General features: G+C 40.4%; 1 protein-coding gene across 2 annotated transcripts in view; it reads right to left on the reverse strand.

Moving 5' to 3' along the window:
• Clcn5 (chloride voltage-gated channel 5) overlaps positions 1-13,341 on the reverse strand; it is a 197,596-nt gene that overhangs the window by 22,391 nt on the left and 161,864 nt on the right. For both annotated transcript variants that reach the window (XM_070040457.1, XM_070040458.1), the window contains 3 exons: positions 13,146-13,297; positions 5,774-5,873; positions 349-536 (listed from right to left, as the gene is read on the reverse strand). In XM_070040457.1, the coding sequence (XP_069896558.1) occupies positions 349-536; positions 5,774-5,873; positions 13,146-13,297 (440 nt within the window). The remainder of the gene's footprint in view (positions 1-348; positions 537-5,773; positions 5,874-13,145; positions 13,298-13,341) is intronic.

The raw sequence follows: 13,341 nt of genomic DNA on the forward strand, positions 1-13,341 counted from the left end.
TTGGTGTCTGTATAAAACATTTTAAATCCATTCCATCATCCCTTTTTAGAAATGACATCTTACATGTTGGCTGTCACTGACATTTCTATTAAAATGATTAGGGAAGATAATTTATACTTTATAACAGCAAGCTTATTTAATACAAATCAAAATTTTAAGATAAGCAAGGAAACAGAGCTTGTATTTAAACCACAGAAAAGGTAGCTGGAATGGGTTATGCTTTTCCAGAGAAAATTTAATTCCTTAAATTTCATGATAAGAGAAGACTCTACAATTGCCATGAGTATAAGAAATGAGATAAATCTAAGCATAAAATTGAATAGTTCAGAAATGATCACTAGATGTTACCTCATCCGTGCTAATGATAAGCTGGGACCAGCTATTCCACTCTGGACATTTGTATCTGTCTTCAAAGGTGACATGATCAGAGTTCCAGCAACAGTGTTCATGGTTAAACCAGAATCCTCCGGTGCATATACCTTCTTTTAAGTCTGTCATCCAATGAGCAGAGATGTCTATCAGACCAGCTAAGGAACCTGATTTATGGGGAAGAAACAAAGGACAAAATGAAAGTCCATTTCTGAAACTCTGTTCTGTAGCTCTTTGGTAATCCAAAAAATATTTCTCAGCAAAAATGCAGGGAAAGGAATGAAAATAACAAACATATATTTTCCTGTTCCATCTGAAACTTTGTTCTGTTAGCTTATTTGATTCATTTATTATCTCGCTACACTAAAAAATACTTACTTTGCATATATGAGGGACTTAAGGGAAAGCAAAAAAGGTAGGTGCAGGGGGCTACTAGATTCATTTTTAAGCTAAATTGATATGGTGAGAACACTGCTTTGACTCTGAATTTATGAATACCATTCTGTAAAGACAATAAAGTTTATTCAAAATTATTTAACTCTCCCTATATACACAACATTGAGAAAATATAAGCTCTCTGGCCTGAGCAATATTCTATGATATTTGAGATGGCTGGGAGGGGAGAAGAGTAATGCAGCTGACAGGGCTAAAGGTTAAGCCTCCATAGGAGGATTTCAATACATAGACAAGGGAACTGGAACAATGGCAGGTTCCCTTGCAAGCTAAGGGAATGATATTTTTAAAAGCACAAACTACAATGTTCATGGAAGGCTAGATGAAGCAGTAGACCCATTAAAGCCTCCTAAATCTAGAACACGAACATTCTGACTCTTTGCTTTGCTTTCCTTCTTTCTTCCTTCCTTCTTTCCTTTTCTCTGTACCTCTCCCACTCTCTCGGTCTTGGTCTGTGTGTCTCACTGCTAGGCTTACTGTCCCTTAGATTTTTGGATTAAGGCTAGTGTTCTTCCATTTAAACCATAGAAGCACTTCCAGTTTTTTGTTTGTTTGTTTGTTTGTTTGCATGGTTGACTGGTGATGAGAATCTCCTGGAGTTTCTGGTGAAAGCTGACTTGCAAACTGTTATCTTCAGATCTCAGCCTCGGGAGCAGCTAGGATTATAAGCATGAGGCACTAGCCCCCCCCCCTTCTGACATTCTCTTTGATATTTCGAAGAATATGATTATTCACAGAATATTCATCAAATAAAATCATGAGAAAATAAGCACTGGCTGGGTACAGGTGTCTCATACTTGTAATCCAAGCTACTCGGGATGCCAAAATCTGAGAATTGAAGTTTGAAGCCTGGGTGTTGTTCCCGAGCTCTTCAGCTCAAGGAGAACATTCTACCACTTGACCCACAGCAACACTTCCAGTTTTCTGGTGGTTAATTGGAGATAAGAGTCTCACAGACTTTCCTGCCCAGGCTGGCTTTGAACCACGATCCTCAGATCTCAGCCTCCTGAGTAGCTAGGATTACAAGTGTGAGCCACTGGCATCCAGCCCGTTATATCCTCTTAGCCATCAAAAGAAGTAGAGCTGTGGCTCAAGTAGTAGAGCACTAGCCTTGAGCAAAAATCTCAGGAACAATGCTCAGGCCCTGAGTTCAAGCCCCAGGACACAAACAAACGAACAAAAAGCCCCACAAGGAACAGAGGGCATAAACAGCATAGTTACTAGTCTAATAGGGTTAAGATAGTTAAAGTATTTGAGATTCTATTCTAGCATTCTAGTCATTCCTGTTATTCAGATAAAGCAACTCTAGCACAGAAAAGTTAAATGGCCCAGAATCATGCTTTAGGGAAATAGTAAAGACCTCATAAAATTCACAGCCCCTGAATTCCCAGACTGTTCCTGCATTTAGGCACACTGCTCCTATTGTTACTCTCCAGTACTTAAAAACAAAATACTCTGGGTCTATGAGAAAAAGAAAAATATTCACTGACTCCCTAGTGACCAAAAATGTGCTAAAATTGTGAAGATATTCCACCAGGGGAGAGGCCATGTCCTGTGTGTTTTGGTAGGTACTACAAGCATTAGCACAGGTCAAATTCAGCCCATTGCCAGATACCGATTTTTGGCCACTCCTAGTTCCCAGGCTTTTCTCCTTCTCTTACTGAACTTACTGACTGGATTCAGAAAATTAGCTGGTTGTCCTGCTGTCAGTATAACTTGTGGAGGAGATGGGGAAAAACAAGTCATTTAAGGATACAGGTGGACCTGTTGCAACAATGAGAAGTACAAGTTGTCATGTCAAAAATGAGCTTTACAACGTCGGTGGGGGGGGGGAGGAGAAGGATTGGGATGGGGGGGAGGGGGGAGGCTGGGAAGGGATGTGAAGGGTAAACAAAGGAGAAGGCTGCAATGCTTGGTAAGAAATGTACGCATTATCCTGCCCATGTAATTGTAACCCCTCTGTACAGTATGTTCACAAATAAAATAAAATAAAATAAACAAAAAAAATTAACCCTCAAAAATCAATGGCTTGGGGGGAGGGGAGGGAGGAGTTGGGGAGGTGGAGAGGAAAGGGATGGTAGGGGTAAAATAAAGGAGGGGGTAACAATGCTACATAGGAAATGGACTCATTACCTTGCTCATGTAACTGTAACCCCTCTGTACTGTATCTTTACAATAAAAGTATATATATAAAAAAATTAGCTGGTTGTTTGATATAGTTTAGTTTGTTCTCTGTTTCACATGTGTGTTTCTTACTTTATATAATCTTGCTGCCTTCAGTCTTGCATTCTTTTCTATTTCTACCTTACCCAATTGCTCTTTCATCTCTGGCTACAAATTTTGTTATGTTTGTCCTTTTCCAAAGAATAAAATGTTACCCCTTGTCTTTGTGACCATTTCAAGTTTTTTGTTGTTTTGTGCTAGTACTGGTACTTGAACTCATAGTGTCTTAGATTTTCACAAGGCTGGCACTCTACCACTTGAGCCACACCTCCACTTCCTGCTTTTAGCTAGCTAATTGGCCATAAGAATTTCTAGGACTTTCCCACCTGGGCTGGCTTCAAATTATTATCCTCGGATTTCAGCCTCTTGGGTAGCTAAGATTACAGTTGTAACATTTCATATCACTTTAAGCTTTACTTCCTCTTCCCTCTGACTACCATAAGTTCTATACTCCCTCCCCTCCCTTGAAATCTGGCTCCTAATATAGATCAGAGATGGATTTTCAAGGTAATTAATATACTCCTAACTGCTAGACTGTTCAACATTTTCTCTACCATCTTCCTTCTCCCTGGCCTCTCTCAATTTGGCATAATAAACTACCAAGTCCATTAGGTTAGTTCCAAACCTACTATGTTCTTGCTCCTAGAAGAGCCAGAGGGGTCAGAGCTCCATGATACCAGTTGGCAAACAATAGCCTAAGGTCCAAATCTTGTGTATCCCCTATATTTGACAATAAAGACAACCTTGTGGCAGACAGGCTTGTTTGTTTACCCATGGTCAATGGATGATTTTGTTTGTATCAGGTGAATGGAATGGGTGCTGTATAGGTCGTGAACCCTAAAATATTTGCTGTCTGGTTCCTTTTATAGAAAGAAGTTTGCCAAACCCTTCCCTGGACTTTTTTTTTTAACTAGGGATGGTTGACATACCTGATTTTCTCTACCGTAAAGCTGCCTTATTTGCAGATTTATTACATGTGAGTTTGATTATGATCAAAAATAATAAATTTTTTAAAATCAAAGGAAATTTAAAAAATAAACTTTCATTTTTTATTGTTTTTTAATTTTCTTCTTGTGTCAGTCCTCAGGCTAATTCATAGCCTGGGTGCTGTCCCTGAGCTGTTTTGTTCAAAGTTAGTGCTCTACCCACATGAGCCACTGCTCTACTTCTGGCTTTTGGGGCAGTTAATTGGAGATAAGAGTTTTACAGACTTTCCTTTCTAAGCTAGTTTTGAATAACAATAATCAGATCTCAGCCCCCTGAGTAACTAGGATTATAGGCATGAGCTATCAGCACCTGGCATTTTCTTAGTGTTTTATTATCCTTAAATAGTTGTACAAAGGCACTCCCATTCAACATGTCAGTTTATTTATTTAATAATAAACTTCTAAATTACCATGTGTACATTATGGAGCTCAGTGGATACAAAGGAGCTCATAGTCAGTACTGTGCTAGTTTCAGTTGTGTTTAAATAAATGATCATGTATTCAGCTGTTTCCCCACCCTTAATTTTGTGAAAATCTGCTCCCAAAAGCAAATGGTACCCCACCCCCCCATAAAACTAAAGTAAAAAAGTGTGCTTAACTGAAGTAATAAGGTAAAATTTGAAATTTGTCAAAAGGCAGCATAGCTTTGATAATGTTGGTGGCATATGTTATGAGAAAAATGAATCATTTATCTGCAGTACAACACTGAGCTCTATGTATCCTGAGTAAGTGCAGGTTTTCCTCAATAGTGTCTCTTTTTAACTGCTGATCTATAGATACCCAGGGTCTACTGTAGTCATTTTCTACTCCACGGCTCATACATTATTGTCCTTAGGCAACAGCAATAGTAATTTTAATAACTGGACACTCTGTTAAGTGTCATATCTTATTTAACCTTTATACAAACTTTCAAGAGGGGGCTGGGAAGTTGGCTCAGTGGTAGAGCGCTTGCCTTGCATGCCTGAGGCCCTGGGTTCGATTCCTCAGCACCACATAAGCAAAAAGAAAAAAGCCGGAAGTGGCACTGTGGCTTAAGTGGTAGGGCACTAGCCTTGAGCTGAAGAGCTGAGGGACAGTGCTCAGGCCCAGAGTTCAGGCCCCACAACCGGACCAAAAAAAAAACAAAAACTTTCAAGATAGGTACTTTATTATTGAATTTCATGGATCAGTAAACTAAGGCCTCCAGAGCTTAAGAAGCTGGCCTAACTTCTGGATGCTGGTGGCTCATAACTGTAATTCTACCTAATCAGAAGGTGGAGATTTGAGGATTGAGGGTCTAAGCCAGTCCAGGCAGGAAAGTACATGAGACTCTTATCTCCAATTAACCCCTCAAAAGCCAGAAGTGGAGTTGTGGCTCAAGTGATAGAGCACTAACCTTGAGCAAAAAAATGCAGGGACACAGTACAGGCCCTAAGATTAAGCCTCAGGACTGTCACAAAAAATCCTATTGGAGCCATCCACCAGAAGGACTCTTCTTCTAGAAAAATAATGCTAACTTTACCTTAAAACAAGCATGATATTTCATAGCACACAAAGGGGTTTAAACGCATTTTATTTATTTAAAGGACATGATACAGGTAGTATCACCCATTTATAGATGGGGACACTGAACTTCCAAAAGTCTCCCCAGCAATTCATTTCAGGTGGAAAAATATGGCATTTCTTAGTGAATGACTCATGGGAGAGACACACAACGATTTTTAGAGAATTGCTAAATTGAATCCTAACATAGTTTCCCATACCTGATAAAAGTCCAATAAGGAGCATCAACAGCCAGCCGGAAAAAGCATCACTCACACTGTGAATTAGGGCCCATGTCGACTCTTTGCTCTTATTGGTAATCTAGGAGAAAGTGAGAGAACATTGTTACACTCTACACACACCATTCTTTCATCTCAAAATTTCTCAGTAAAGAAATACAATGACAACTGGACACTGGTTGTTCATGCTTGTAATTCTAGCTACTCAAGAGGCTGACATTTGAGGGTCACAGTTTAAATCTAGCCCCTGCTGAGACTCTTGTCTCCAATTAAGCACCAAATAAAGCCAGAAGCAGAGCTTTAACTCTAGTGGTAGGATGCTAGCCTTGAGCAAAAAAGCTGAGTTCAAGCCCCAGGACTGGCACCAAAACAAAGAAAAAAAATACAATGAAAATTCACCAGGAAACAGAGTTACTTGTCATAAAATCTTTAGCTGAACCAGTTTTTACCATGAAATTTAAGGTCTCCTGAACTCTGCCAGTTCATCTACACTGCTGCAATACCCAAAAAATACCTTACTTAGAACATCTTCATTTAGTCACTAATTTTCTGTAGTCTCAACCTGTTTTATTTGTTATTTGTCCCCAATCACAGTAACAGTTGATTCACAGCAAATAGTTTGATTACTTTGTAAAGAATAAACAAACCTGGATTTATCTGAGTGATGAAAGTGGAAGTCCAGGTTTATTATCTTGGATCTGTGGTCTAGGTCATGCAAATTCTAGACTTGATCCCACAAACCCCTTAATTGTACATTGGTCACAGATAATAAATGATATATGTGATGTATCCCTTTCATTTTCAGATATCTGTAGGCATATCCAAGGGTCTCAGAAAGTACACTGTTTAACCACTTAGATCCTAGCCTTGTCAATTTAACCCTTCAGTGTCTACATTTCTTTTAGTGCCTGTCCTGGGGCTTGAACTTAGGCCCTTGCCAATGTCCTGAGCTTCTTTTGCTCAAGTCTAGTGCTCTACCACTTGAGCCATAGCTCCTTCTGGCTTCTTTTGGTGATTGGAGGTAACTCTCACAGATTTTCTTGCCTGGCCTAACTTAAAATCATAATCTTCAGATCTCAGCCTCCTGAAAAGCCAGGATTACAGGCATAAGCCACCAGCAACTGGCCAGTTTGCACATTTTAACAAACAGTAGTCTGACAGTTTTCTTACAGGTACTTCCTCCTTATTTGTACCATTACTTATTACTTGGATTAGCCAAGTATTTAAGATATTTAAGATAGTGTAGATGAAGCCACACTTTCATCTACAATATCACAAATGTCAACAAATTATAAACCTCAAAGTTTTAAAAATTTCTAATTTCATTGGTCAAAACAGACAAAGTGGGGCTGAGAAGTTGGCTCAGTGGTAGAGTGCTTGCCTTGCATGCATGAGGTCCTGGGTTCACTTTCACAACACCACATAACCAGAAAAAGCCGGAAGTGGCACTGTGGCTCAAGTGGTACAGCACTAGCCTTGAGCTGAAGAGCTCAGAGACAGTGCCCAGGCCCAGAGTTCAGGCCCCATGACCAAAAAAAAAAAGACAAAGTTACATTTTCCCCTGTGATATTCTTTCCTGATTTTCTCACAGTTAGTGTACCAGGCATGGTGGCTCATACCTGTAATCCTAGCTACATGAAAATCAGATATAAGAGGCTTGCAATTTGAGGCCAGCTTGGACTCAAAAACAATCTGGGCATGATGGTACATGCCTGTAATTCCAGCTCTTCAAAGGTGGAGGCAGGAGGATGGAGGGAAAGGCCAGCTCTGGGAAAAAAGTAGCAGGCAGGCTATAGCTTAAGTGGTAGAGCGACTGTCTAGTAAATGTGAGGTGCTAAGTTCAAACCCCAGTACCCGCCCTCAGAAAAAAGTTTACACTAAGTAACGTCTGCATGGACACTTTAATTGGCTTCAAGTTATTAACTGGCACCATTTTACTGAGATGTAACCAGTAATATGAAAAATATATCCTTGCCCATATCACAGGGGATTCACAATTTGAATAACCTGTTGAATATGCAATTAATGATAAACTCAGCCCTGAAAACAGAAATTCCAGAACCAGCAAGAATCCCAGTTCTAATGCCTACATAATTAATTGGTAAGAGTATATGGGTATGCTCCAGACATCATATGAAAAATATAGACATTACCCCTCCTGTATTATGATAAGTTAACTCTGGATTTACCACATTTCTAGAGATTAAGAAGGAATTTCTCAAAGCCTGTACCTGGGACAACCTGACTCCATGGCTCAGGAGATTGTGAGGAAACTCATCAGGAGGTGGGAAAGGTTTAAAAATGAAAAATCAGGGCTGAGGGGTGCGACTCAGTGGTGAATACTTACTAGTGTGTGGCGGATCCAGGTTTGATCCTCAGCACCAAGAGACAGAAAGAGAGAGAGAGAGAGAGAGAGAGAGAGAGAGAGAGAGAGAGAGAGAGAGAGAGAGAGAGAGAGAGAGAGAGAGAGAGTGTGTGTGTGTGTGTGTGTGATTCAGAACTACACAGAGAGAGACAGAGTGAGAGAGAAGGAGGAGGAGAAACATACCTAGACAGAAAAGAGAGGGAAACAGAGAGAGACAGACAGAGATAATCAGACCTAAACAGAGATAGAGGGAGACACATAGAGAGACAGAGAGAAAGGAAAAGAAACAGATCTAGGCAGAGACAAAGAGGAGACAGAAAGTGAAACAAACCTACACAGAAGAGAGAGACAGAGAAAGAGATAGAAAAGTAACCTATTGTTTTGTTTTTGGGTCCAGCCGTGGGGCCTGAACTCTGGGCCTGGGCGCTGTCCCTCAGCTCTTCAGCTCAAGGCTAGAGCTCTACCACTTGAGGCACAGTGCCACTTCTGGCTTTTTTCTTTTTGCTTATGTGGTGCTGAGGAATCGAACCCAGGGCCTCATGCATGCAAGGCAAGCACTCTACCACTGAGCCACCTTCCCAGCCCGAAAAGTAACCTCTTGACTCTGGAAGAGATACGCTTGGCTCTGAGAGGAGGAAATGGGTAACTCAAAGGTGACCCAATTCAGCAATAAAACTCACTAGATACTATGTTAGAAATGAACTATACAACTTGGGGGGAGGGGAACTGGGAGAAAATGAGGGAGGGGATGACACTGTTCAAAAAGAAATGTACTCATGATCTGACTTATGTAGCTGTAACCCCTCTGTACATCACCTTTACAATAAAAAAGAGGAATCTAAACAAACAAACAAAGACAGAGAATGGGGTCAGCCTAACAATTTCAAATTTGGAGTCCAAGCAGAAAGAGTAAGGAAGAAAACAAAACCCTACTATTGTGGCCCTAAGTGATTTCAGGTGATCACCTTCTTCTCAGGGATTAATCATCTACTGAGAATCTCCCAGGTGGGCAACAGAGGTTTTTTTCAGTAAGCTTTCCATTGTAGCACTCCCACAAACTAGAAAAGATGATTCCCTAATTAACATGATACACAGTAACAAGTTAAAACCAAAGGCTAACTTTGAGCACAAAAGCTCAAGGACAGATTTCAGGACTTGAAGTGGTACACACACGTTAAAAGCAAAGCATGCCTGTACACTCAGCACTGGGAAGGATGAAGCAGGAGGATTGAGTTCAAGGTCAGTCTGAGGAAACATTAGAGAGGAGAGAAGAGAGGAAAGGAGGAGAGGAGGGGAAGGGGGGAGGGGAGGGGAAAGGAGGGGAAGGAATGGGAGAGGAGGGGAGAGGAAGGGAGAGAGATTCTTTGCAGACTGCTTGGAGAAATTTTCTCAGCACTTTGAAAAGAGAGAAGCTGGGGAATTCTCTTGCCAAATGAAAAGAACCTGTGTCATCATTACCCTAAGCACTGTCTATGACCCATCACATTAAATTAAGGTTCTTAATCTGAATTTGATTGGTCTTGTGGTTTTTATTGGACATGAATACATAAATTTACTTAGGTTTTATAGTGTACAAGAGCAATAATCATAAGGAGTTTATGCAGTATGCGTCAATAAACTCCAGGGCTAGGAGATTTTTCTTTTATTCCTTTAAGAAAGCTCATTTACTTTCCTTAGTTTTAATTTTTAGCTTCATAAGAAAAAAAACACAAATGGTAGATGAGAAGAAGGAAGATCTTCAGTGTTTATTTTGCTACCCTACTCCCCAAGTTTATATCCACCCCCACAGAGGTATCCCTAAAGATCTTTTTCTACTATTTATCATGGGAGATACTTCATTATTAAGTACATTTTTAAAAATCTAGGATAATGCTGGGTGCTGGTAGCTCACGCCTGTAATCCTAGCTACTCAGGAGGTTGAGATCTGAGGATCATAGTTCAGAGCCAGCCAGGGCAGGAAAGTCCATGAGACTCTTATCTCCAATAAATCACTAGAAAACCAGAAGTGGCAAGTGGCTCAAGCAGTAGAGTGCTTGCCTTGAGCTGAAGAGTGCAGGGGTAATGACCAAGCCCTGAACTCAAGCTCCATGACCCCCCCCAAAAAATCTAGGATAATCCTAGCTACTCAGGAGGTTGAGATCTGAGGATTATGGTTTGAAGGCAACCTGGGCAGGAAAGTCTGTGCAACTCTTATCTCCAGTTAACCATCAGAAAACCAGAAGTGGCGTTGTGGCTCAAAATGGTAGAACATTAGCCTTAAGCAAAAAAAAAAAAAAAAAAAAGCTTAGGGACAGTGCCCAGGTCCCAGAGTTCAAGCCCCAGAACTGGCAGAAAAAAATGTAGGATAAAAATTATATACACTTAAAGAGAAACTTCTCTGAAGAGGAAAGAAGGATGGTCAATAGACACATGAAGAAATGCTCAACATCTCTAGCCATAAAAGAAATGCAAACCAAAACAACACTGAGGTACCACCTCACCCCAGTTAGAATGGCTATAATCAAGAACTCTAATAACAGATGCTGGAGGGGATGTGGACAGAAGGGAACCTTACTGCATTGTTGGTGGGAGTGTAAACTTGTTCAACCACTTTTGAAAGCAGTATTGAGGTTCCTCAAAAGACTCCACATAGAGCTCCCCTATGACCCAGCAATCCCACTTTTGGGCATTTTCCCAAATGTTCACAAACAAGACCACACTAAAGCTACCAGCACGACTATGTTTATTGCAGCATTATTTACCATAGCTAAGATACGGAACCAACCCAGATGCCCCTCAGTAGATGAATGGATCAGGAAAATGTGGTATATATACACAATGGAATTCTATGCCTCCATCAGAAAGAATGACATTGCCCCATTTGTTAGGAAATGGAAAGACTTGGAACAAATTATATTAAGTGAACTTAAGCCAGGCCCAAAGAAACATAGGTCCCATGGTTTCCCTTATTTGCAATAACTAGTATATGTCTGAGTCAAGCAGAAAAGGTCAGATAAGTTGATGTTAGGGGAATGAACCCCAAGATAAGTATTCAAATGTTTTTTTGTTTTTTTTTCCTTTCATGCAATTGTTTCTAATATATTTATAAAATGATTTCTTTGTTGCTTTGTATGTCCCTCACCCACGGTATAACCCATATTTTCACTGTATTTGATGTTGGTATAATTTGTGGAGGGGAAGGGAAAAAACAAATCGTTTAACTAGGGATACAGGTGGACCCATTGCAACAATGTACAAGACATTATGTCAAAAAACGAACTTTACAACTTTGGTGGGGGGGTGGAGGATTGAGTGGGAGGAGGGGGAATATGGGAAGGGATAGGAAGGGGAAACAAAGAGGAGGCAATGCTTGATAAGAAATGTACTCGTTGGGCTGGGGAGGTGGCTCAGTGGTAGAGCGCTTGCCTTGCATGCCTGAGGCCCTGGGTTCGATTCCTCAGCACCACATAAGCGGGAAAAAAGCTGGAAGTGGCGCTGTGGCTCAAGTGGTAGAGTGCTAGCCTTGAGCTGAAGAGCTGAGGGACAGCACCCAGGCCCAGAGTTCAGGCCCACGACCAGACCCCCCCAAAAAAAGACAAAACAAGAAATGTACTCGTTATCTTGCCCATGTAATTGTAACTCCTCTGTACGGTATTCTCACAATAAAAAAAGTAAATAAATAAAAAAAAATTATATACAATGTTGAAAATGAACTATCCAACTTGTAGGTGGGAATGGAATGGGAATGGAAGGGAATAACTGAGAGAGAGTGAGGGAACTGATGATATTGTCAAAAAAGAAATATACTCTTCATTGTCCAAAAAGAAATGTACTCTACCTGATTTAAGTAACTGTAACCCCTCTGTACATCACTTTTATAATAATAATTTTAAAAATTTTAAATAAAAAATAAAGAAATGTACCATTTACCTCATTTATATAACTGTTACCTGTCTGTACATCACCTCTATTATAATGAAAACAATTTTAAATCAAGGAAATAATTTGATAATATAATAGGTACTTATTTTATGTTAGCAATATTTATTTTCTAGTTACTATATCAATTGATATTTATACTATTTCATGGTATTTTTAAAAAAGTACTATATTATTGTAAATAAAATTCATAATAACTAAATGTTAAAAATGATATATATTTTTGTGTGTATATGTGTGCACATGTGCCAGAACTGGAGCTTGAATGCAGGGCCTCACATTCTTTGTTTTTTGTTTTTGCTTTTTGGTCAGTCATGGGGCTTGAACTCTAGGCTTGGGTGCTCTTTCTGAGCTCTTCAGCTCAAGGCTAGTACTCTACCACTTAAGCCACAGCACCACTTCTGGTTTTTTGGTGGTTAATTGGAAATAAGTGTCTCACAGACTTTTCCTGCTGGGGCTGGCTTTGAACTGCCATCCTCAGATCTCAGCCTCCTGAGTAGCTAGGATCACAGGTGTGAGCCACCAGCACCTGGTCTCACATTCTTGCTTAGCTTTCTGGATCAAGGCTGGTAATCTGCCACTTGAGCTACACCTCTACTTCCAGCTTTTTGGTGGCTAATTGACAATAAGTCTCAGATATGTCTGTCTGGGAAGGCTCCAAATTGTGATCTTCAGCTCTCACACTCCTGACTAGCTAGGGTTACTGGCTTAAGCCATCAGCACCCAGGTATATACAAAATACCTTTCTTTGTTGTTGTTGTTGGTCATGGGGTTTGAGCTCTGGGCCTGGGCATTGTCCCCCAGCTTGTCAGCTCAAGGCTAGCACTCTACCACTTGAGCCACAGCGCCACTTCCTGCTTTTTCTGCTTATGTGCTGAGGAATGGAACCCAGGGCCTCATGCATGCGAGGCAAGCACTCTACCACTGAGCTACTTTGATGCCCTCAAGAAACCTTTAAAAATAAAAATAATTTAAGAAATGAGACCCTCCATTGACAATAGAAACAAGAATGTGCATCTTTAATTTCTTCCTCTGGTGTTTCCTTATACTCTGTACCATCTTTTGTCTTACCTCTCGGTGCCTATCACGGTCTCGAGACTTCTCTCTCACCCAATCAATTGTGTTGAAATCATCATAGGTTCCTACACCAGGGATTGGCTCCTCCAAAAAATCCATGATCCTATTTGAAGAACCTATTCCTCCACCATTGTATGATTTGTCCCCTGTATTGAGCAGATAACAGATGCAAGTTAGTACTTCAGACATT

This window comes from Dipodomys merriami, unplaced genomic scaffold, assembly GCF_024711535.1.
Source record: "Dipodomys merriami isolate MVZ:Mamm:240054 unplaced genomic scaffold, mDipMer1.0.p SCAF_3, whole genome shotgun sequence".
NCBI classification, from domain to species: domain Eukaryota; kingdom Metazoa; phylum Chordata; class Mammalia; order Rodentia; family Heteromyidae; genus Dipodomys; species Dipodomys merriami.